The sequence below is a fragment of the Phyllostomus hastatus genome, unplaced genomic scaffold (assembly GCF_019186645.2).
Source record: "Phyllostomus hastatus isolate PE091 unplaced genomic scaffold, TTU_PhHast_1.1 phas_scaffold_442, whole genome shotgun sequence".
NCBI lineage: Eukaryota > Metazoa > Chordata > Mammalia > Chiroptera > Phyllostomidae > Phyllostomus > Phyllostomus hastatus.
In genome coordinates this window covers 3,542,000-3,566,683 of record NW_025334030.1, presented here as the reverse complement: position 1 = coordinate 3,566,683, position 24,684 = coordinate 3,542,000, and the positions used below count along the sequence as shown (strand labels likewise).

At 48.7% G+C, this 24,684-nt stretch overlaps 1 protein-coding gene across 2 annotated transcripts in view; it reads left to right on the top strand.

Moving 5' to 3' along the window:
• The window catches only part of MGRN1 (mahogunin ring finger 1), a 48,286-nt gene that overhangs the window by 1,846 nt on the left and 21,756 nt on the right, over positions 1-24,684 (top strand). For both annotated transcript variants that reach the window (XM_045820894.1, XM_045820893.1), the window contains exons 2-5: positions 17,088-17,206; positions 19,050-19,138; positions 19,632-19,778; positions 21,101-21,218. In XM_045820894.1, coding sequence (XP_045676850.1) covers positions 17,088-17,206; positions 19,050-19,138; positions 19,632-19,778; positions 21,101-21,218 — 473 coding nt within the window. The remainder of the gene's footprint in view (positions 1-17,087; positions 17,207-19,049; positions 19,139-19,631; positions 19,779-21,100; positions 21,219-24,684) is intronic.

Genomic DNA, 24,684 nt, shown 5'->3' with positions numbered 1-24,684 from the left:
CCAGATCTGATAGAGCGATTGTTTGAAGTCATTTTCTTCCATCGCTGATGTTCTTTCAGCCTGTCTTTAGCTGAATGATCTTAGGCAAGTTGCTTAGCCCCCTGTGTCAGTTTTCTCTTCTGTGAAATGGGCTGATCCTTGTACAGTAATCAGAACAGTGCCTGGGACCTAAGAGGTCCTGGAAAAGTATTTGGCTCTATAAGGGCTTAAGAAAGAAATCAGGTGACCATTTCAGACCCTAAGAGCACTTAGCAGTGGCATGGTGGAGATACCAAAGTGTTTAATGTGCCACCTTGTATCATCTGTGACCAGAGCAAACTGGCTGTCCCTTCACTTGCACCTTTGGACAAAACAAATACAAGGCATTTACAGCTCCATTTCTGGGTTTTGGGTGGCAGACCTTGCTTATCGGTCAGGACACTGTTTCCCTCTGAGCCTGGACTTGGTTTCAGTGAGCACCCTACCAATGAGCTCCCCAATGAGCTCCCCAATGAGCACCCCAGTCAGCCATGACTAATAGTTTGGGGCTGCACCCAGGTGAATGCCATGGGCCATCTTGGTTTTGCTGCGAGTGACAGCAGTGTTTGGGGGTTGTCCAGTCCAAAGGCTCTCCTTTTTGCTTTCTCGTTCATTGCTTAGGGAGGGTCAGTCAGAGGGTCTCTTCCATTGCTTAGAGAGTCAGACGGGACCTTAGTAGTACAGGGGGATTTGAGATGATTTTAGCGAGTGCCCCTATTGGATCTTCCAATTGTTTTTATGAGAAAGTTACTATCTTTTCAGGTTTCTGCCGATTTAGTTGATTATATTGAGGAGAAAAAATCCTTGAGTGCTAATATTTTTAATTTTTATTCTATTTTATTTTTTTAAAGATTTTATTTATTTATTTCCTGGGGAAGGGAGGGAGAAAGAGAAGGAGAGAAACATCCATTGATTGCCTCTTAAACACCCCCAATTGCGGACCTGGCCCACAACTTAAGCATGTGCCCTGACTGGGAATTGAACTGCCAACCTTTCAGTTTGCAGTACTCTGCCCAATCCACTGAGCCACACCAGTCAGGGATTATTGTATTTTTTAATTGATTTTTAGAGTGAGACAGGGAGCTCAACTTGTTGTTCCACTTATTCATGCGATTCTTGTATGTGCCTGACCAGGGATTGAACCCATAACCTTGGCATATTGAGACGTGGCTCTGACCAGCTGAGCTACCTGCCAGGGCAGGTGTTAATATTTTTAAACACCTCTAACACTGTCCAGTTTTTTATGCAGCTTTATTTACTTGTTTATTTATTAAAGATTTTATTTATTTACTTCTAGAGAGATGGAATAAGGGAGAAAGAGAGGGAGAGAAACATCAATGTGTGAGAGATAGATTGATTGGTTGCTTCTCACAGGCCCCCAACCCAGGCATGTACCCTGACCAGGAACTGAACTGGTGCCCTTTCACAGGTGGTGCTCAGTCCACTGAGCCACACTAGCCAGGGCCTCCCAAGCTTTATTAAAGATATGATTAGCATATAACATTGTGCAGCTTTAAGGTATGCAGTGTGTTGCTTTGCAATATGTATATACTGGGAAATGATTACCACAAGTTAACACCATTACCTCAGTTACTTTGTGTGTGTGTGGTGAGAACTTTCAAGATCTGCCTAATTTTCTTTTTTTCTGGGCCTTTCCAAGTGCACTCCAGCAGTACTTTGCTTGAATTTGGTAACATTTACTTGTTTTCATTGTATTTATCTTGCTTTTAACAACTTTATTGAGGTATAGTTAGAACTCATCTGCTGTGAACATACGATTAGGTGAGTTAGTGAATTTACGGAATTGTGCAGTTCTATAAGCTGCAGTCAGGTTTAGACACTTACATCGCCCCCCGAAGTTTCCTCGTGCCTCTGCGTTCAGCCCCTACTCCCACTCCATCACTAATGTGCTTTCTGTCTTTAAAATTTGCCCTTTTTGGACATTAGGCACGAAGGGAATCATACAACATGTAGTCTTTTTGTGTCTGGCTTCATCCATGTTGTAGCATGCGTGTACTTCATTGTAGAGATACAGTATATTTTATCTACTCACCGATTAATGAACTTCTGGGTTGTTTCTCCTCTTTGGCTATTAATGAATAATGCAGCTGTGAGTGTTTGTGAACAGCTGTGTGGCCCTGTTCATTTCTCTTGGGCTGATACCTAGGAGTGGAACTGCTGGGTCATAGGGTAACTCGATGTTTAACCTTCTGAGGAACTGCCAGACTTTTCCATGGTATCTGTTCCATTTTACATTTATTCCCACCAGCACTGTGTGAGGGGTCCACTGCTCCATGTCCTTGTCAGTATCTGTTATTGTCTGTCTTTTCAGTTATAGCCATCCTAGTGGGTGTGAGGTGATATCTCATTGTAGTTTTGATTTGCATTTCCCTGATGGCTGATGATGTTGAGCATATTTCCGTGTGCTTAATGGCCATTTGTATAGCTTGTGTGTGTGTGTGTGTGCGCGTGAAATGTCTGTTTTAGTCTTTTTTTTCCTTCAGTTTTTAAAAATTGGATTGTCTTAATGAGTTGTAAGAGTTCTGTATTCTGGATACGATGATACATTTCCTTTATCAGCTCTGTGATTTGCAGATACTTTTTCCCAGTCTGTGGCTTGTCTTTTTATTTTCATAATGGTGTCTTTTGAGGAGCAAAATTTTTAAATCTTGGGGAAGTTGAGTTTTTTTTCCTACCATGCAATGAAACCTTATTAACATTTTGAACAGGTTCAGCTGTTACTGAAACTGGTAATTTCTAAACTTAAACTGGGACAAATGGCTAGAATGCGGAATAGTGGCCATCGCTGGGCACTGTGAATGAAAAACTGAAGAATTAATAGCCACCCCGTAGATGGAGGACCAGATGCAGGGTGGACTCTTGCTGGATGTTGTAGTCAGAAGGAGTGCGGCCATCTTCCAGCTGCAGGCCTGCAAAGATGAGGTCTGCTGGTGGGGGCAGGGGGTGAGGGTGGGGGAGGATGGGGGATGTGCCTTCCTTATCCTCGGTCTTGGTCTTCACAGTCTCCATGGTGTCACTGGGCTCCATCTCCAGGGAGATGGTCTTGCTGGTCAGGGACTTCATAGAGATTTGCATTTTGACCTGTTAGCGATTATGAAAAATCCAGTCATACCGAGTCACTTCAGTGACAGCACATCACTGCTTAACAATGCCAGTTGCTTCTTGAAGTTCATTTTTTAAATTAAACAAAAAAATTATTTTATTTTTCTAGAGGGGAGGGGAGGAAGAAAGGGAAACATCTATGTGTGGTTGCCTCTGGAGCACTCCCCTACTGGGAACCTGGCCCGCAACACTGGCATGTGACCTGACTTAGAATTGAATTGGCGACCCTTTGGTTCATAGGCGGGCACTCAATCCACTGAGCTATACCAGCCAGGGTGATTTTTAAATTTTTCTAATGGTTAATGTTTTGGGAGTTATACCTAAGAGATCTTTGCCCAGCCCAAGGTCACAAAGATCTCACTTTTTTCCCCCCTAGAAGTTCAGTAGTTTCAGTTCATACATTTAGGTTGCTGATCCATTTGGAGTTAATTTTTTTTGTGTATGGTTGAGCTAAAGATCTATGATCATTTATTTGCATATGGATATTCAATTGTTTCAACATTTTTTGTTGAAAAGGCAATTCTTTTCCCCTCAGATTGCCTTTGCACTTTTGTCGAAAATCAGTTGACTATAAAAGTGAGAATTTATTTTTGCACTTCTTTGCCTCATCATATAGCCACCCGGTTCCCAGCCAAGGTTCAAAGCAGATGTTAGGACACCACATTCAAGCATTGAAAGAGAAGGTTGTGTCTCGCCATGCGGCGAGAGCCTGGAGTGCAGTAGGTACACATATGGAGTGCCTTGTCGTGGGTGGCTGCTGCCACAGCTGCTCCTTCTATTGCTGTTATTAATGTTAATTGTGTCTCAGCATACCTGCTGCTCTGTCCTGGTGTTCAAGGGAGGTCATGTTGGGAAGGTAACCCCAGAGAAATGTCAGAAGGAGGGCTGATCAGCCCTGTGACCCACCAGTGGGGGGGGGGGGGGCTATACCCCAGATCCATATCTTTTGTACGTAATCAGATACGTGCACTTTCAGAGCATCTCACCTCCATTATCTTATTGGAGCTTTGCCGTGTCCTTGTGACACCCGATGTTTGTCCTCTTTGGCAGAAGAACTAGAAATCAGATTGAGCCCTTTGTCGCACAGCACAATAGGCATTTAATAAATGCTTGTGCAAATCTTTTATTGCAGAAAGCAACCCCCATCTCCCTAGTGTGCAAGCTGCTCAGACAGGGTGGTGTGTTATCCCATAGGGTGTCAGGTGGGGGCTGAGGACGTCCGGCGTCTGGGTCTGCTGCCATGCAAAGGAGGGGCCCAAGGTGGACTCGAGACTTGTAGTGTGTGCTTCTGTGTTGAGGGCGGTCTGGGAACGTCTGTTTGACCACGCTCCCTCCATGTTGGTGTTGGCTTACTCTTTCCAGAGCAGGGCCTTGCCAACTCTGATTTATTTGGTCCTGGAGGAAAGAACCGGGGCAGGTGTTCTAGGTGTGGGAGGATGCTCTGTGTCACCAAGGGTGTCTTTTTGTCATGGGGCATTCTGGTGCCATGAGCCGTCGCTATCCGGAGGGAGTGAACTTGTGCTCTGAGACCAGTGCAGTGGTGGCACTGGGGAGGGGTTGGGAAGAGGGGTTACACTCGCAACCAGTTTGCACATGGTGTGGGGGGGTTACCTCTCCACTCAAAGACTCGCACCAGCATTGCTGCCATCAGGACATTTCGCCTTTCCCAAGTGTCACCTGTGCCATTCACATAAGAACCAGTTCTATGCCCCTGCTTGTGTCACCGTGATTTTGAGTTTATTGTTGTAGAGCTATATAAATAAGCTGTATTCTCCAAGCTTCAGTTGTTATATTTCAGGTAAAAACAACAAAATAGCAGCAACAAAAAACTTCTATATTGGCCGTAGGGGATAGGTATCTTAGAGCCTGCTTTCCTGAAGCAGTAGCAGAGGGTGGCTTGGGTTTAGAAGCCTGCTAATGGCACTTGGCCCCTGTGGCCCCCTGGGCTGAGGCTTGTCAGGTCTTGATGTTGGAGTGTTGCCTACCCTTGGGGTTTTGAGAAGATCCCAGAGCCCTGTGTGTTTGTCTCTGAGGTCCCTTATTCTATTCAGGTCCATGCGTGTGTCAGGGGACCTTTCATAGTTTCTCTGGGAATTGTTGAATTGTCACTTCTGACTCAAATAACCTTTGTGTCAGCTTCTGCCAGCTTTGTCCTTCCCGGGCTTCGTTGAACTTTCATATCAACCCTGCCATGTTTAATGCTGACAGATAACAAAACCTTTCTTGGACCTTTGAAATTGTGCTCTGCAAAGGCCCTCACAGCCTGGCAGTTGAAGAAAGCCTGAGTTGGGTTGGTCTGGTCACATGGCCCAGGGGCTTTTTATCCCATGCCACAAAAGTAGCTGCTGCCATTCCATAGTCTGCTGTGGCGCTAAGGGCCTGGCTGCCTAGGATTAAAGGGGCGTGTGTGTGTGTGTGTGTGTGTGTGTGTGTGTGTGTGTTCCTTATAGTTGGGGTGGCCTTTTACTGTTTTCACAACACATACTCCCACAAGCATGGCTGGGTATAGTGGGAAGAGCACTGGATTCCAAGTTCGGGGCCATTAGCTTGCTCTTGGGCCCCAGTCTCACCAGGTTAACCTCTGGTTCCCCAGACCTCTTTCAGTCTCTGCAAGTGCATGTGGGCTGGCAGAGTGGGACCTGGCTCGGAAGTTTCTTAGAGAATGTCCTGCACTTCCTGGTTGACTCTAGCGGGTGGTGACCACTGCCACTTCCTTCACCTCTCAGATGCAATGCTGTCGAAGTCAGACATATGAGTGGGACCATGTTCCATTTGGCATTTCCTGTGTGTGTTTCTCTTGAGCATGTACAGTCACCCAGCCTCACATTTCTACGTTGTTCTGTAGAATGAAGGGTGGGTGGTATGACATACACCACTCCTGCAGCACCTGGCTCAGGGACTTAATAACTAACCATTGAATCGTTCACTTCTACCAGCTGTTCCCAGGTCTGCCCAGCTCCTTGGAGCTGGGAGGAACCAGGCTCAGCCCCAGCTTGTGACACCAGGACAGAATCCGAGGAGTGAGGCCCAGTACCTCTGCTGTTTGCAGACAAGGCAATGTTGTGGAACAGCATGGGAGAGGAGCCACTTGTTGTCTAATAAGAAGTCTGTGGGCTCGCTTTCTCACAGAGCTAGGAGGACACAAGAGCCTTGAAGAATGGCTCTGACATTGGAACATCTGTCCACCTGTGTCTTAAAGGAGGTCTAAGGCCCAATAGAAAGAACACCATTTTCCCAGGCCTTTCATCCTATTGACTTGGGCCCTCCCCACTTGGCCCTGGGCACCCCTAGGTCATCTCCTGAGGTGGGGAGACAGACCACCATGCTGGCTCCCTCCAGTCCACTCTGAAACCCTCTTTTCTGTTACCTGCAGCTTTCTGCTATCTAGTTCTCCCGCCCCAGGGAACTCATGGTCACTGATGTCCATGAGTGACCATACTCCCTGGGGAGCCTTCAGTAGCAAGGGAAAGAAGGACTTTTAATAAGTGCAGTGCTTTAAAAGATAAGTGTGTATGATTCACATATATATTTAAATTCAGTGTGACACACATAGAGAAAATGTACAAATCGTAAGCATACGTCTTGATAAATGATCATGCAGTGAATGTGTTGAAGAAGTAGAACAGTATCAGTCCCCAAAGTCCCCTGGTGTTCTTTCACAACCTCTTCCTCCCTGGGAAATCTTCTGACCTCACTGGAGGTGGAAGTGAGTTTCACCTGTTTTAGAAGTTGATATAAACAGCAGTAGACACTTTTTCCCTCCACATTTGATGATGAGAGGCCTTGGCTTACGTTTCATGGGGAAGTCGCTGGTTGCTGTGCTCCATGACCTCCCAGGTGATGATGCCCCTGTGTGTTCACCCATTCATGTGGAGGGGTGTTGGGCAATTCCTGGTTTGGGCTCATACGAGAAATGCTGCTTGTGGGCCCTCTAGTGACTGGCTTTGGTGCCCATGAGTCTGATTTCCTTGGGTCTTTTTTTTTTCTTTTTTTTCCTGTTTGGGTCCATTTCACCCCTTCCCACCCCGAGTTTGTTAATTGTGGTAAAATACACATAACATAGCAATTACGATCTTAACCATTTCTAAGCGCACAGCCCAGTGGTATCACCTACAGTTACACTGCTGTGCATCCCCAAGACTCGTTTCATCTTGTGAAACAAACTCTGCCCCCATCAAACACTGACTCCTCATTCCCCTCTTCCCAGCCCCTGGCAACCACCACTGTCTTTTCTGACTCTGTAATTTTGACTGCTCTAAGTTAGTTGCTGGCCTCTTTGGGTCCATTTTCATACCTAGGAGTGGGCGCTGGGGCCCCCTGGTGCCCGTGTGTGGAGTCAGCAGGTTTTACATTCTGTGGAGGGACTGAACCAGAGCGCACCCCCTTGGGCTGAGCATCCGAGTTCTGTTGGCTCTACATTCTCACCAGCACTGGCCAGTATCAGGGGTGTGTTTATTTGTTGATTTGCTTTTTTAATTTTAGCCAGGGTTATCTCATTGTAGTTGTAATTTACTTTTCCCTGATGACTAAGGAGGTTGAGTTCGGTACTTTTTGTTTGTAAATTGCCATTCATCTCTCTTCCTCTTTTTGGGAGGCACCTGGTGAAATCTTTGCCTATTTTTTTATATTGGATTGGCTCTTTCTCCCTGATTTGAAGTTCTTTCTTACGTGCTTTTTATTACCTTTTGAATTCTTTGGAAATTGGCTGTTGCTGTGGTTTTATGGAAATTAGCTTAAGCAGGAAATGGAATGCATTGGAAGGGTGGGGGGAGGTATCCTCTGGAACCCAAGGGTAGATAATCAAGAAGTGGAAACATCAAACCAAAGAGCCCATTACGCTTTGGCCTCAGCATCATACTTCTACTGCCCGCCTACTGGGGCCCTTGAAAACCAAGTCCTGTGGTCCCTGGGTCCAGTTCCACAGGGTAGAGGATCTGGTTATTGGCCCAGCACAGTCAGGCATGCACTTTGGCCAGCCATCTGTGTCTGGGCGCAGAAAGCCTCGGGCTCTGGTAGCTGGGGCCCACCACTGTGGGCGGTGGAGGCTATTTCCAGAAAAGGGATATAAGCTGGGGAGGATCCCTTCTCGCAAAAAAGGGGCTACAACAAATTATGGGAACCCAGAGAGCCAGAATCTTTGCTTAGTGTTCCTTCCTTGCTGGGGTCTGAGAGCTTTTGAAATCGTTAGCCTGCACTAAGTGGGCTTTCACACTGGGGAGAGGCTGGGAAGCAGATGCTCATCACATGTCCTTCCCCCTGTGCAGGGCTCCCTTTATCCTCAGGGCATCCCTAGCTGTCCTCCCACTTTCAGTCTGCAGCCAGGGTACCTCACTGGGACCTCGAGTGTTCCAGATGGGGACACTGAGACCCATGGAGTTATGAACGCCCAGTCACTGGCCTGAGTGTGGCAGACAGAGAAGTGCTGTTGTGTGCATATGTGTGACATCCGTGAGCAGGAGATTAGAGGTGGGTGTCACCCCCTTGGAGTCGTCTCTTCTCTCTGGGAACAGGCTCACAGGCTGTGGGGCTGTTGGCCTCCCACCTGGCAGGGGGTATTCTCGGGAGCCTAAAGCTGCTTTCCTGAGATCTGTACTCTCCAGGACCGTGATATTCTGATGTCGTGGTGGTCATGCCCAGCTGGGGCTTAGTGGTGCAGATTTCATGGATTTCAGGAAGCTGGATTCGGAAAACATCTGTTGTGTTACAGCATGAGGAAATTTCCATCCAGTGGAATCAATGAGCTATTCCTGGCCTTTACAGATGCCTTCATGCCTTTCCTGCTCCCCCTCCCCTGGAGAGGGAGTGACGACTGGGGCATCTGAGCGGAATCCGCACCAGTGCCCCAGATTTCAGGGCTGGTTGTGTCTCTTAGGAGGGGGTGATGGACTTTGTCATGGTTAATGTCATGGTTTACCTGGCAGGGATAATTGTGGTATAAAATAAAAGATATGTATTTGGTTTTCATCCATTTTTGGCACAGAGCTTCTAAAATCCTTGAAGTTCCCTAAATGATGAATGGTAAAAGTGAATTGGGTGTTTTGATATTTATAGCCCTTTCCCATCACATCTGACTTCATGTCAATGAAATGGTTTTTGGAAAGCACCTGAGAATTGGGGCTGGTTGCCAGGGAAGCCAACTGTGTGTGAGGGCTGGAGGCCGAGATGATCACCAAGGGCCAGTGATTTAACCACTCATGCCTGTGTAATGAAGTTCCCATAAAAACCCAAAGGGGAAGGGTTTGGAGAGCTCTAGGCCGGGGAGCACACTGAGATGCCTGGAGGGCGGCACCTGGAGAGGGAGCATGGAAGTTCGAATCCCTTCCTCATAGCTCGCCCAGTTCATCTCTCGTCTGGCTGCTCCTGGGTCGTGTACTTTTTGTAATAAACTGATAATCTGGAGGTGAACTATTTTCCTGAGTTCTGTGAGCCTTTCTAGCATGTTAATGACCCTGAGGGGGAAGTCATGGGAACCTCTGATCTTCAGATGCTCGGTCAGATGCATAGGGGACAGCCAGGGCTTGTGATTGGCATCTGAAGGGGGAGGGGCAGTCGTGTGGTACTTAACCTGTGGGATCTGACACTGTTGCAGCTACATAGTGGCATACTTGAGCTAAATGTGTAGGCTGCCCAGTCAGCTCTGCTGAGAATTTGACATTTACTTAGTGGTGTTGAAGAAAAACTCACTGCATTTGTGTAGTCGAGAATACAGGCTCTTGGGTCAACGTGGGTTTTCAGCGAGGATGCCACTGTCACAGGTGGGCACAGGTAACCAGGTTCTTAGTGATCGGGACAAAGAATTGAACCAAACACCCAGAGTTTATAGCAGAGAACGTGGGAGCAGGCCAACTCCAAGCAGAGATTGACCTCATGGGCTGGAGGGACTCTATTCTTATAGGGCGGATCCTTCCTGGCTAGTTTTGGTGGGTTTTTACTGAGTATGTACAAGTGGTTGTATTACTTTAAAGCCACCACTCCTTCTCCTGGGGTCTCCCTGTACTAGGTTCACCTTTCCCTTCGCCAGAGAATTATAGCTCTCCATGTTAGAGATTGGTGAAAAGGAAAGGAATTATTTATTCAAGTTATACAGACTTAAGAGTAATGACTTAATGTCTTCATCAAAATCCCAAATCCCTTAAAACATCCACAAACACACACAGTCCTTCCTTACCCCCTGTTGCCCAGTCTGGGGTACCGTATCTCAGGAAATACAAGTCCATGGCTCAGGCAGCTCCCCGTTCTTCCCAGTAATCCGTGCTCAGCTGGTAGGCCTTCCTTGGTTCCCAGCACCATCAGCTGTGTTGCTGAGATCTCCAGCTAAAGCCTCGTGGCGATTCTTTGCTAAAGTGGCATGGTGATTCTTCTCATGGCTGCGGAGGGGGGTCCCCCCCAACTCTGGCCAAAGCCATGTGGTTCTCCTCACTGCCACAGCCGCATGGCCCTCCTCCTTACATGGCTGCAGGAGTCTCCACTCAGCCAAAACCGCATGGTTTTCTCTCCAGTGGCCACCAAGTCTGGGTTTAAGTATCCTTCCAGCTTTACTGGGCTGCCATCATGAGTCTGGGCAGGGGTGGCCCCATGTCGTGGAGCCAGTCATCTCCAAGTTCTCAGGCAGGTGCTGTAACTAGGGGGAGTTGCCTCCCAGTTACATCTTGGGGGTAAGTTCCTTCCATCCCCCTGGCTCAGAGCATGGCCACAGCTATTTAACATATCTATGGAACCAGTTAAAGGTTATAGATGTGTTAAACGACCAGGCCAGAGGTTAGCTGCAAAGGTTAGTTGCTATGCTAAACAGCTCTCAATGGCCCTGCTCCATGTGTCCCTTCCCCCAAGTCACACCTGGGGTAGAGGGTGAGGACATCCTATATATCTTTCTAATATTTCCTGGACACCTTGAGTTCTGAACCTCATTACAAATCCTTCTTTTGGGGACCCTCTGGCTGCACCCTCCTACACCACCTCTCACTGGTGTGTGGCTTGAGCTAGTTGCTATACCTCTCTGCCTATTTTCTTGACTGTCAAAGGTAATAACAGCATGATCCACCTTCTTTTTTAAGATTTTATTTATTTTTAGGGAGGGACGAGGAGAGGGAGGGAGAGAAGCATTGATGTGTGAGAGAAACACCAATCAGTTGCCTCTCACATGCCCCCAGCCAGGGACTTGGTTTACAAGCCAGGCATGTGCTTTGACTGGGAATGACACTGATGACCTTTTCGCTAGGTGACGCTCAACCCACTGAGCCACACCAGTCAGGGCTGATTCACCTTTTATTTGTCGAGTTTTTATTGAACTCCTGCTGTATGCAGGCTGTGGTGATGGCCACTGGGGATGTGAAGCAGTGAACAAATGTATGATCCCTGGTCTTGGGAGGGGGAGGACAGAGTGTGAACCAAGCAACAAATAAGGAAAAACAGCATATGGTGGCAAATTGCAGATGGCCTGTAAGGAGATTATGGGAGGCCTCAGCTTGGTGTTGAAAGGTGGGAACAGCCTGCTGGGCCAGAGGGACGGAGGTGGGCAGTGTGGAGCAGAATCATTAGTTTGCAGAGTCATGAGTGGGGGGCCTGGCCCTTAGGTTGAGACGTGGTCATGTTTGCTGTTGGGGATTGCTTTAGTGTCAGGCCTCAGTATCAGGAGCATGAGGTGGGAGGCTGGGTTACTTAGAACCTTGATGGGAAGGTCACCAAGTCAGGCACTTGGAGTCCATGTTCCCTAAGCAGGTGGCCCTCAGGAATCATGAGGACATAGGCATCCCCGAGACACACAACCAGGCTGCACAGCTCGGGGTGAGATGAGGGTCCCTTTTATCAGAGCTGCATCCTCAAGACGTAATCACCCTCAAGGCTCCACCTCCAAAGACCATCACTTCGGGTGTTAGGTTTCACCATATGAGTTGGGGGTGGGGCGCAGAAACATTCATTCTGTAGCAGGGTCCAAACTCTGGTTTCTTGATGAAGTTGTATTTTTAAAAAATATCTATGTAGCAAAGAAGGATTCAGGCAATGCAGACGTTTTTGGAGGAAATGTGAAAGTCTCGCTTTATTCTTCCCAGCCCTCTGCCCACCCCCTTGTTCCTGCGGGCAGTGTGGTGTGGGTCCTTCGCTACTCCTTCAACTAGTGGAATCCATCTGTGCTCTGCATGCGGACCTGTGCTTGGCCTTTTCACTTTGATTCCCTGGAGATCTTTGCACATCCTGGTGCCTCCCTCAGCAGGGTCAGTTCATTTAGGTAATTTAAATGTCTTCATTTTTCTGTGGTGAGTGATGGCCACCACACACATGTGTACTACACACACATTTGCAATGGAACGGACAAACAAAGGGAAACCCAGAAGTCTTCTTGGCTTGCTCTGTGGCCTGAAGGGACAGCATGTGCCCACCTCCACCAGACATTACTGAGGCAGCCACTAGCTGGTGGCCTTGTGGCTTTGATTTTCCTTATTTTTAGACAGAGGGGAAGGGAAAGAGAAAGAGAGGGGGAGAAACATCGGAGTGTGGTTGCCTCTTGCTTGTTCCCTACTGGGGACCTGCCCACAACCCAGGCATGTGCCCTGACTGGGAATCGAACCCGAGACCCTGTGGTTCACAGGCTGGCGCTCAAACCACTGAGTCACACCAGCCAAGGTGTGGCTTTGATTTTTGTCATCTCTAGAAGGTGATAAAACGTGTGTTCTCCTGCACCTGGTGTCTAAAGGCAAATGGGGCCCATGTATGGGAATGCTGGTAGCCTTCTGGGAAGGCGCTCAGTCTGTTTTGGTGGTTGTTTACCTCTTGTCCTCCGGGTCACCTGGACCCCAGTAAGTAGGGCAGAGTCAGAATCCCTTGGGCAGAGAGGAAATGAACCATCTGAGCTCCCATGCCCCTTAACTGGTGACAAGAAGCAGGGGACAAGGGCATGAATTTGTTTTAGCTGTCATTTTGAGGATGGCTGTGTTGAGGCTCTGAGGCTGTGGCATCCCGGAGAGTGCCTCATTGCTGGCCTGAAATCATGGCCTCTGGCAGGCCCTGCAAGTGTGGCCACAGAAGGATTTTCTGGTCCCAGGAAGCCCTTTCATGCAGATCATTGTGTGTGAACAGCCACCCTTTGTGACCAGAGATGACACCACACAGCGACTGATTGCCATCGCTGTCCTAGTGCTGCGGGAGGGGAGGCGCCCAGTGTGGGGCTGAGACCCACGATGAGCTTGGAGTCAGCAGGTTTGAGCCCAGCTCCACCATCACCAGCCTGGTGACCTCTGAGCCTAATTTCCCCCATGGAAAGTGGGGGCAGGATCTGCCCCACCTTGATGAGTTCCGTGGGAAAATTGGGCTGGGGCATTGCCTTGGCATAGAGGAAGAGCCTGTGGTGTGGTGGTGGCTTCTGTTCTCATTTTCACCTTTGTGTCTTCCTTCTGTTTCTCTCCTCAGTCACCTCTTCTTTTTTCCCTTTCTCCCTCTTCATAGCTCTGCCTGCTCTTGTTGGTCCCAAACTGCACACACACAGACACTGTGCATACAACACATGCACGCAAACATTTGCCCATAAGCACAACACAAGTACACCTGTATACCCACATATGTACACTGTGCACAGTACACACACACACACACACATACGCATGCACACATGCACATTTAGGGAACTGTTACCAGTTCCATTTGATGCATACAGTCCTCCTAAAGTTCCTTTTTAAAAAATGTGAGCAATTCAAAAACAGGAAAGGATAGAGAGTGACATGGTGAACACCCTCCATTCAGGATTCACTGTTAACATTCCCCATGTTGTCTCTTTCTTTCATGTTTCTCCTGCTGCTCCTTGGACCTGGCACTTCCTTACCGTGTCTGGCTCGTGCTCCCCTGTGCATAGGTGTTCCATGTCTGAGCTCTGGGGATGCTTTATGAGGTGTTTTCAAAACTCGTCTGTGTGAGTCCTGTTTGCTTTGTGGTCCCATCGTGTCATTGCCACAGTGACTTATCTTATCACTGTTTGTCCATTTCCTTGTTGAGGAATGTTAGGGTGGTTGCAACTTTTTATGCTTGAAAGTCTTTTCTCGATCACCATATTGTATGTCTCTGCAACCAAAATGTGTACATAAATTGAAATGAGAATTTTTCTCTGGTTTTGAGTGGGTATTACAAATATTCAATTGACGAAAACAACACAAATATTACAATTTTTATAAATAACAAACATAAATGCTAGAAAGCACTGGACACACATCTCCTAAATAGATGGGTTACATCCCTGCACCCCTCCCACTTGCCACCAGTGAGTTCATGTGGTCACAGTTGAACATAACCTGTTGCTGGAATGAGACAGGTCAGTGTCGGTTCCAGTTCCGTTTTTCATTTCAGGTTGAAGAACTGTGTTCACATAAATCAGTAGATGGGAATGAACATGGGTGTGATAGAGCAGTAGCTTCAAATTCCAACTTATTTGCCAACAAATATGAAAATCACATACAGATCTAATACCCCCAAAGTTGTTGATTATTTACAAGGTAACAACTTGGTCATGTCCCTTCAGTTCCTAGTAACAGCTTTACTGAGCTAAAGTTCACACACTGTTAAAGTCACCCTTTTAAAATACATAGTTCAGTGGTTTTTCCAGAACATGGTCCGTTTTATGATATTACAGCCACTGTTGTTACACACATCCTGGTCCCTTGTCTTCAGTCTTCTAAAAATAACTTTCCTGTTTTAAAGTAATACCGGTTAGTTGTAAAAATGTATAAAATAGAGCTAAAGTAAAAAAAAAAGTAATACTCATCCATTGCCTGTTAATCTAGAGGTTTTATTTTGTAGCATTTACACCTCTGAAGTTATTAAAACTTAAAACCACACCAAGCCCTGGCTGGTGTGGCTCAGTGGATTGAGTGCTGGCCTGCAAACCAAAGGGTCACTGGTTTGATTCCTACTTGGGGCACATGCCTGGGGTGGGGGGCATGTGAGAGGCAACCACACATTGATGTTTCCCTCCCACTCATTCTCCTTCCCTTCCCCTCTAAAAACAAATAAAGTCTTGAAAAATTTTGTTAAAAAATAAACTGCAGCAAGATGTGGGGGCCTCCTGTGAAAAGTATTCTGGAAGAGAATAAAGCAGAGAAGGGGAATGGGGGAGGTTGGTCAGCAAGCAAGATGAAGGAGTAGAAGTTGTACATTTGAAATGGAATGATCAGAAAGGCCTTGCTGGGAAGGAAAGGTGAGGGAAAGGGTCAAGGAAGAGAACTCCTGGGGAAGAACTTCATAAGCAGATGAAGGAGCAAGTGCAAAGGCCCTGGGGTATGAATGGGGTTGGTAGGTCTGCATTGTATAGGGCCTTACAGTCCCTGAGGAGGAATTTAGAAGTTACTGTAGTGTGGTCAGGAGGTCATCAGAAGTTTCTGAGCGGTGGAGTGTGGGAATAGACTTTGGGGCTAGGTGAGAGTGGGGAGACTGGTGGGGTGGATTACAGTAATTGAGGCGCAGGAGATGTTGGTGGCTTCTATGGCTGGTGGCCATAGAAACATGTTAGGATCAGGAGCCCAAGAGGAAAAAGGAGTAAAGTCCCTTGTGTCAGTTATTTCTTACTGAGTAACAAATAGAAAATTTAGCTGTTTATAACAATAAATGCTATTATCTCACAGTTTCTGTGGGTCTGGAGTTTGGGAGTGACTTAGCTGGTAGTTTTGGCTCAGGGTCTCCCATGAGGCTGCAGTCAAGCTGTGTGCCGGGCTGCAGGATCTGCTTTTCTTATGCGGCTGCAAGTTGTTGCTGGCTGGTGGCTGGAGGTGTTGGTTCCTTGCCAAGTGGACCTCTCCATAGGTCAGGTTGAGTGTCCTTACAACGTGGAGACTGGCTTCTTCTAGAGCCTGGGGAGTCCCACTTCACCTTTTCCACAGTATCCTGCTGGGTACACAGGTCAGCCCTGTTCAGTGTAGGATGAATCTACAGTTTGCCTATGGAGGGGAAACTCTGGGAACTAGTGGGACATAACATGGTTGGACCTTGAATGTCCCAGGATATGACGTGGGGATGAGGTTGGAGCAGGAGCCTCAAGGCCAGGGACGTGTCTCCCACCTGGAAGGCCTTGCAGGGACAGCCTGGCTTCTGTACTAGATTCTGCCTTTTCCTGAGCCTTCTCTCCAGATGAGTTCCAGCTTCAGGACTCTCAGGGTGGGGTGCGGCGGGAGTGAGATATGAATGAAATAATAACTCAGACTCGGAGCTTGGATTTGGGCTGGGGGGAGCTGACTTAGTCTTGGGTCAGGGAATGTGTATTAGTCTGCTAGTCTTATCATAAACACCACAAACTGGGTGGTTTAAAACAACAAACAGACTTTGTTCCGATAGTTATAGATACCGGAAGTCCAAAACCAAGGTGTTAACAGGGTCGGTTCCTTCTGAAGGCTCTGAGGAGGATCCTTCCTTGCGTCTCCCAGATTCTGATGGCTCTGGGCATTCCTTGGCTTGTAACCACATCACTGCAATCTCTGCCTCCATGTTCACACTTCCTCCTCCTCTCTCTGTGTGCCTCTGTCCAAATCTCCCACTTTCTCTTAGGAAGACTGGTAACCAGATTTAGGGTGCACCTCACGGTAATCTGACCTTCTCTTGTTTACATTTGTAAAGACTCTGTTTTTGAATAAGGTCACATGCACGTTTACCAGGGGTTAGGACTGGAACATATCCTTGTGGGAAACAACTCAACCTGCTAGAGAAGAAAGTGATGTTGGAGTTGAGTGCTAGATGAGTGCCTGAGCAGCTGGGAGAGATGCTGGGGAGGGGAGGGTGTTGGGGTGGGTGGGTGCAGAGGTGGGAAGGGCTGAGGCCTGCAGTGCAAGTGGGAGGCCCGCCCGTGATGGCTTCTCTCCGGGTACTTTTCTCAGGGTTGAACTTCTTCAGCCGTCTGCTGCTCCCACTGGATTGTGGTAAACCTTAATCTACAGCTGTGTTTTTTGTTTGTTTGTTTTGTTTTATTTTTTAACCAGGAAACTACTTCGCTTCACACTTTTTCATGGGAGGTGAGAAATTTGACACCCCCCACCCTGAAGGTTACCTCTTTGGAGAAAACATGGATCTGAACTTCCTGGGCAATCGCCCAGTCCAGGTGGGCCTAATAGGGCTGGGTGTGTGGGCAGTGGGGGTGACGAGACCTTGGCCTTCAACCATCCATGTCCCAGCTGTAAGGACAGGTGGGCAGAGTTACCCCAAACCAGGCAGAGCTGCCAGCCAGATGTGTGCACATGACGTGTGCACGCAGCATGTCCTGGTGGTGCCCCCTTAGAGGTGGGGGGACCAAGGTGGGTCACTGGGGACAGAGCACCTGCTATTGAACCTGGTGTGTCCATGCTCTGGGATTTTGGAAGGTTATGGCTTTGATCCCAGGCCTCTTGGACAACTTTCTTTGAAAAGAAAAAAAAGAACATCCATGTTCCATGGAACAGTGGGCAAGAGACAGGATCCAAAGGAGAAATGCAAGTGGCTGGTGAACAATTTTTACGAGCGTTTTTATCAGTCACCAGAGAAGCACATGTTCATGTGTTGCATTCCATTTGTTCAGTGTGCATTTGGCACTTACTGTGTTCCTGGGGCCCTTCCAGAGAACAGAGGACAGACCCTGCCTGCTCCCTAGCAGGGCATACAGACAGTAAAGAAGAGGACAATTGACAAATGGAGACTGAAAAGAGAGAGAGGGACAGGAGAGGGCCCCTGGAGGGTGGGGGGGCGGGGGCACTGAGTGGGTATTAGGTCCCCAGTGTGAGTGAGGGGCCAGGCTGGAGGCCCTCTCTCTCAGGAGGCACTGGGCCCCGTCCCCTGAGGCTGTTGAGTCCTCGGGTTTCTCTGGTTTAGGGTGTGAGGTCCCCCAGACCAGGGAGGGTTCTCTAGGCTGTTTTAGCCATAGAGCAACTGGTTGACACTGAATCTTGATCCTCATGGATGAGAGAGGCTAGAGACTAGGGCCCAGAGTGCTGGCCTCCACCACCCTCCCAAGTCCATGAGAATGAGAACAGAACCTTGCTGTCCACATCTTTGAAGCCTCAGCTTTGACCCAAGGGCCTGGCTTATACAGGCCTCCTGTAAATCTGTTTGTTTGTTTTTTTTTAACTTCATGACCACCATAGATTCACCTGCAGTTGTAAGAAATAATACAAAGAGCCCTGGCTGGTGTGGCTCAGTGGATTGAGCGCCAGCCTGCATCCACAGGGTCGCTGGTTTGATTCCCAGTCAGGGCACAAGCCTAGGTTGTAGGCCAGGTCCCCAGTAGGGGGCATGTGAGAGACAACCACACATTGATGTTTCTCTTCCTCTCTTTCTCCCTGCCTTCCCCTCTTTCTAAAAATAAATAAATAAAATCTTTTAAAAAAAGGAAAGAAAGAACACAGAGAGATCCCGTGAGCCCTTTACCCAGTTTTCCCTGGTGATGGTGCCATGTAAAACCCCAGTGTATTCTCATGAGCAGGAACTGACATTGATGCATCCACGTTTTCCAGATGCCGCCAGTTTTACAGCACTTTGTGTATGTGCACATGCTTGTGCACATGACTCTCCCTGTATCTTTATTGACCATCGACCTTGAATGCAAAGGTTGCTTGGCTCGGGGCAGTGGTGGGACGGGGAGTCCCACTTTTGGGAATGAGGCTTGAGAGCCCCAACCTTAATTGCCCCCCCTGGATCCCTCAGGCCAGGTCCCATTCACCGAGAGTCCTTCCTAGAATAGAGGGACCGTGGCCACATGACCGGAATCCTTCAGGGTATTCTGGTTCCAGCTCTGCCTTGTGCTGGCCATGTTGCCTGCAGTTTACTTTGATGTGAATGGTGATAATGTCATCCAGTGGTTGGCGTGAGGGCCCTGGAGCACCCAGCGGGGGCAGGGCTTGGATGATCCCTGTTTTCTGCCGTCTGCCATGTGGGGGAGTCATCTGGGATTGCATTGGGTTTTTCCCTCCTAGTTTCCTTATGTCACCCCTGCCCCCCATGAGCCGGTGAAGACGCTGAGGAGCCTGGTGAACATCCGAAAAGACTCACTCCGGCTCGTAAGGTAATCCTTGACCCCACGGCATTCTTTATAAAGTAGTGGCTCTCAACTGGTGACTTGTACCCCGGTGATGTTGGGCTATGTCTGGAGGCTTTTTTGGCTGTCACAGCTGGAGGTGGTGGTGTCCCTGGTATCTAGCAGGCAGACACCAGGGAGGTTGCTAGGTGCCCCACAGTGCACAGGATGCCCCCACAATCAGGAATGATGCAGGTCTGACTGTCACAGTTGAGAAACCACTTTAAGCTTGAAAGACCTGAGGCTTCTGGGGCTGTCTCTAGACCAAGAGAATTTGTCTCCTTTTCTGGGGTAGGAGACAAGGGAAGGAGAACCCTGCATTATTGAGCCTTACTGTCCAAACAGGGAGTGGGCTTGCATGTTTCTAGAAGGGTGTGATGCAGCCAGGCAGCCAACTCAGGGGCCCCTCAGGGTATGGGGTGCACTGTGCAAGGTGGGCATGCCCCCTGACTTACTGCCTGTTCCTCTGGCTCCCTGGCAGGTACAAAGATGGTGCCGACAGCCCCACTGAGGACAGCGAGAAGCCCCATGTCCTGTACAGCCTGGAGTTCACCTTCGATGCTGATGCCCGGGTGGCCATCACTATCTACTGCCAGGCGGTGGAGGAATTTCTAAATGGGATGGCTGTGTGAGTCCCTGTGGTGCATGGTAGGCCCAAGGTGGCAGGGCAGGGCCCCAGTAGCTGTGCATTTGTCTGAATTATATATTTAAACTTTCAGAGGCTTTATTTGAAATGAGGGTCATTTGGGCCCCAAAAGTTTGAAATCTGGCAACTTTGACACAACTACGGAAGTACAGGCCTGCCTCCAGTCTGTGGGGCCAGCCCCGGGTGAGATGGGCAGAAATGCCCCATCTCTGTCCTGTGGGAGAGAACCACTTGGAGGCCAGATTTGACCTGAGGATGGAGTAGTGGTTGAAAGCTGTGGCTTTGAGTCTTTTTGCACACGAGCAACACACAGTGCCAGTTTCTTGGGCCAGACATGCCAAGGCCCTTGAGAATACCCTTTGTCCTAGAGAGAGACAGACGGAAGCCCAAGGGACAGCAAGTGTGGGGTGGGGTGGACGGGGGAGGGCAAGAGTTGTGTGTTGGATTCCCAAGTGGGGAGATGTCCAAGCTTGTTAGAATTGGAAATGTATGTACTCTTTTATCCAGCTGTTCCTTTTCTGGGCATTCATTTTGGGGATGTACTTGCATGTGTGGCTAGAGGTATGCAGAAGAGGGTCCTGGAAGCGTTTGGAAAAGCAAAGATACTGGAGACCACCTGGTGTCCACCAAAGGGGCCTGACTGAGTCAGAGTCAGACTGCTGTGGGACCAGTGCGGCGTTCAGAGGACACGGCATCTCTACATGCAGTGGCTGTGGGACAGCTTGGGTGCCTGAGTAATAAAGGAGCAGAATGTAGGTGGCTGCTCTTGGAATATGAAAGAGAGACACTCGTGCATACAGGTGTAAATGTGCCTCAGCTCTCCTAGGCATGAAACTTGGGTTGTGGCTGGGTGGAGAAGCAGCAGGTGGCTGGGAGCAAACACGAGGGTGCAGGGGTGGTGGAGAGGGCACTTGGTACTGTGTACATTTTTGTGCCATGTTTGTTCAGAAAAGTCAACAAACCGTAAAAAGCCATATCTTAAAGGTAGCTGGGTTATCTGGTAGGTGTGGGCTCTGGAAGACTCATAAAACCAGGCTGGACCTAGGCAGAGCTGGTGGTGAGCAGAATGAGGCCTTGGAGGTTCTCGGGGTGTGAGAGGCTGGCTTCCTGCCCCCCAGAGAAGGGCTGGGACTTGGAGGGTGGGACCTGCAAGTCAGGTTTCTACCAGGTGCCCAAAAGACCAGCGCCTGCCAGCCCCTGCCTCAGTGGTCCTACGATAGTGGGGATTGCCCCAAGGTTGGGATACAGCAGAGCATGTGCTCCTGACAGAGTCTCACCATCCTTTCTCTTGGCCGCCCCTTCAGGTACAGCCCCAAAAGCCCTGCCCTGCAGTCTGAGACCGTCCACTATAAGAGAGGGGTGAGCCAGCAGTTCTCCCTGCCCTCCTTCAAGATCGACTTCTCAGAGTGGAAGGATGATGAGGTAACCTCTTGGCTGGACCCCTCTTCCCCCTAGCCCCTTGCCTGAGTTTCCTCCTCTTTGTGGGGGGCAAGCACAGTGGGGTCTGTTTGCTCAGATTCTTCACATGGTTGATAAGCTGCAGGAGTGGCTGCCGACCAAGGGGTGTGTGCTCATTTGCGCATGTGCCGTACTGCGGAATGCGGTTCGGTCCAGGTGTTGACTGGACTGGATGACTGAGGTGAGATGGCAGCAGCGAGGCCCTGGTGCCCAGCTTTGGTGCAGGTACAGTCTCAGGACCACGAGACTGCAGCGTGGCAGGGTCCCTTCCACCTAGTGGTTCCATAGCTAGGGACAGTAATTTATGGGATGTGAAGGGCTTTCATTGCAGCAGCTCTGTCTGTAATAGTAAACATTGGAAACAACCTACACGTCCATCATTGATGGTACGGGAACCACCCATGTATATAATGTGGGCACCCTGTTTCACATCTATTATGGGATGCCATGCAGCTTTAAAGCGCGTGAAAGACATCTTTGTGTACTGTACATACTGACGTGGAAAGCCCCTTCTGGGCTTGGAGAAGAGCAGTTTGCAAACACATGCAGCATAATCTCACGTATGTGGCAAACACAAAAATGCACAAAACCATTTCCGCAGTTACGATGTGTGTGTATAGAACCTTAAGGAAAAACCAGAAAAGATATTCATCAAGCTGAAGACAGAGGTTATTTCTGCAGAGGGTTGTGGTATAAGGAAGAGAGTCATGTAACACATAATTCATGTATCGTTGGCCTTTTGTATCCATGGGTTCCTCATTCACAGATTCAACACAGATGAAAAATATTTTTATTTTTTAATTTTGTTTTATTGATTATGCAATTACAGTTGTCCCAATTTTGAAAAATATTTTCAAAAAAATGTCACATTGCTGATGTGTGCTATGTAGTTAGGCCTGCGATGGGGTGTACATGTCTGAACATGTACAGGCTTTATTTTTTTGTCATTGCTCCCTAAACAATACAGAATGACAACTATTTATATAGCGTTTATGTTGCATTGGCTACTGGAAGTGACCTAGAGATGGTCGGCAGTGTGCAGGAGGACGTGTGCAGGTGTGTGCGAACACCGCTTTGTGTGATGGACGTGCGCATCCGAGGGCTTCAGTGTCCGAAGAGGCCCCGGACCTGGTCCCCCGCGGGTGCTGAGGAGTAGACTGTGCCGTGTATCGACACCATGTACACTTCTGAGTTATTTTGTTTCATTGTTTTTTTTACCAGTTTATCAACTTATCATTTATATACTCTAAAACTTGTCTGTTCTATTCAGGGACTTTAGTAAATCCAAGTCACAACCACCACCAATCCCGTCTTAGAGTCTAGTCTCCATCCTTCTCATAGGAGGACGCCTCATGCCTGTTTAACCCGTTCCTCCCCCCGTAGCCCCGTCAGACACTCACCTGCATTCTGTGTCTCTGGATTTGCCTGTGAGGGACATTTCGTGTAAACAGAATCATATGCTGTTTGGCCTTTTCTACCTGACTGCTTTCCCTTGGTGTCATGTCTTTTTTCATCTACTGGCTGTTTTGAATAATGGTGCTGTTTTCTATACAAGTTTTTGTGTGAATGCCTGTTTTCATTTTCTTTGGCTACAATTTGCTTTATAATTTAATTTAAAATTGTTTTTTAGACTTTTTTTTAAAGAGTAATTTTAGGTTTCACAGCAAAATGAAGAGGTAAGGTATGGACATTTTCCTACCTGCCCCAACACATATGTAATTTTTATATTTTTATTGATTCATATAGTGGACGTCTTTCTAGGGCAGCACTTACTGAACTCCTCGCAGTTGGAGTGGTTTCTTTGCTAGTTTTCCCCACCGGCCCCCTTGTAGGGTTCCATTTATTTCAGTCAGAGCCATGTCCTTTTCTTCCTCTGCCCTTTGTTTTTTTCTTATTTCCTGATGTCCATCTGGCCTGGCGTTTGCAAAGACCTGTCCGGCAGGCTTCACTGTGTCAGAAGGGCCCAAAGGTGCCAGGGTGTGAGGTCCCCACCAGGGCTGGGGAGGGGAAGAGTGAAGCGTGAGCCTGGAAGCCTGTCGTCACTCATGCTGGCTTCAGCTGCCTGGCTTTTCCCTGACCTAGGGAGCAGCTTTTCCCTAAGAAAGCTTCTCTCCTTGCAGTAAAAATAAATGTCTCCCTCGCCCCCTCTGGGGTGGGTATAAGCTCCTGTTCTTTCCAAGCACGCTTAGCTCTGGTGCTTAACTTCTGTGTGGAATGGGAATTTTGGGGGAGATGGTCCTCACTCCCCAGTCCCCACACTCTTTGTGTCCTTCCCCTGGGAGTCTCAGCCTCCTGTGTAATGCTGCTGCGATGGGGCGCCAGCTGCAGGTGAATGGGGGAGGTATCAGATGGGGTGGCAGCTCCATGTGTGAAGGGTTGTCCCATCAGGGCACCCCAAGGGCAGCACAGGGCCCAAGCCATGGTGCTTGGGGAGATCTGGGGTCCCAGTGCCCTTGTTGTCTCCATTTCTGTCCCTTGGCCCGGTACTGGGCTGACAGTATAGGCCTTTTGTTGGAGTTGGCTGAGTTAGTTGACCGAAGGATGCATGTAGGGCGCTGCCCTAGGCTCTGCTGACTGAACGTGGTTGCTGCCGGAATGTCAGTGGGAGGCCCTGGGAAGGCTTCTGCGATGGAGCCTTCAGAGCAGTGTCTGTGTCAGGACTTTGTGGGTTGTAAGTGACAGAAACACACCTAGGTCTGGTTTAAGAAAAGAAAACCAGGTATTTGTTGGCTTCCATTCTGAAAAGCAGGATGGCTTGTGGTTTCCTGTAGGGCCATGCCATCAGAGTGGGGTCTTCTCTGGCTGAGCCAGCCTTGCTCTCAGGCTGGCTCTCTGTACACCAGCAGCCTGGGTCCCAGAGTGCGTGGATGGACTGTCTAGGCCATACACCTCCCTTTGCTGTCCCCTTTGGGGCAGGCTCATGCCATTCTCTGGCCAGACAAGCACAGATCCAGGGTAGGAGAGAGGTTGTTTCCAAATGCCCCCAAGGAAAATTGGGGCGCCACCGCCTGAAAAGGTCATGAATTTTTTGTGGGGTCTAGGCAGATCTGGACATGTGGGTCAGACTGTATCTTGTGTAAGAGCAGAGTCTCAAGGACAAAAGTACCAGGGGTGTCCTGGGGCCTCTCCTGGGAACTGAGAGGACATAGGTAGGTGAGGCCTGGAGGCAGCCCTGGCTCCGCCACTCTCTCCATGAAGCACCGGACAAGTGACACTACCTCTGCAAGCCTGGGTTTCCCACCTGTCACCTGGAGGTAGGAACATTCCCTTGCTTCAGGGTATCCATCGGGTTCGTGCAGAATGCTTGTTTAGCTTGGGCTTTCCGTCGTGAGCCCTGTCTGCCAGAGGCACAGGAGGAAAGAAGGGCCAGAGTCCTGCCTGCTGGTGGTGTAGCCACCATGCACACATCCCAAGGCTGCTGTTAGCTGTT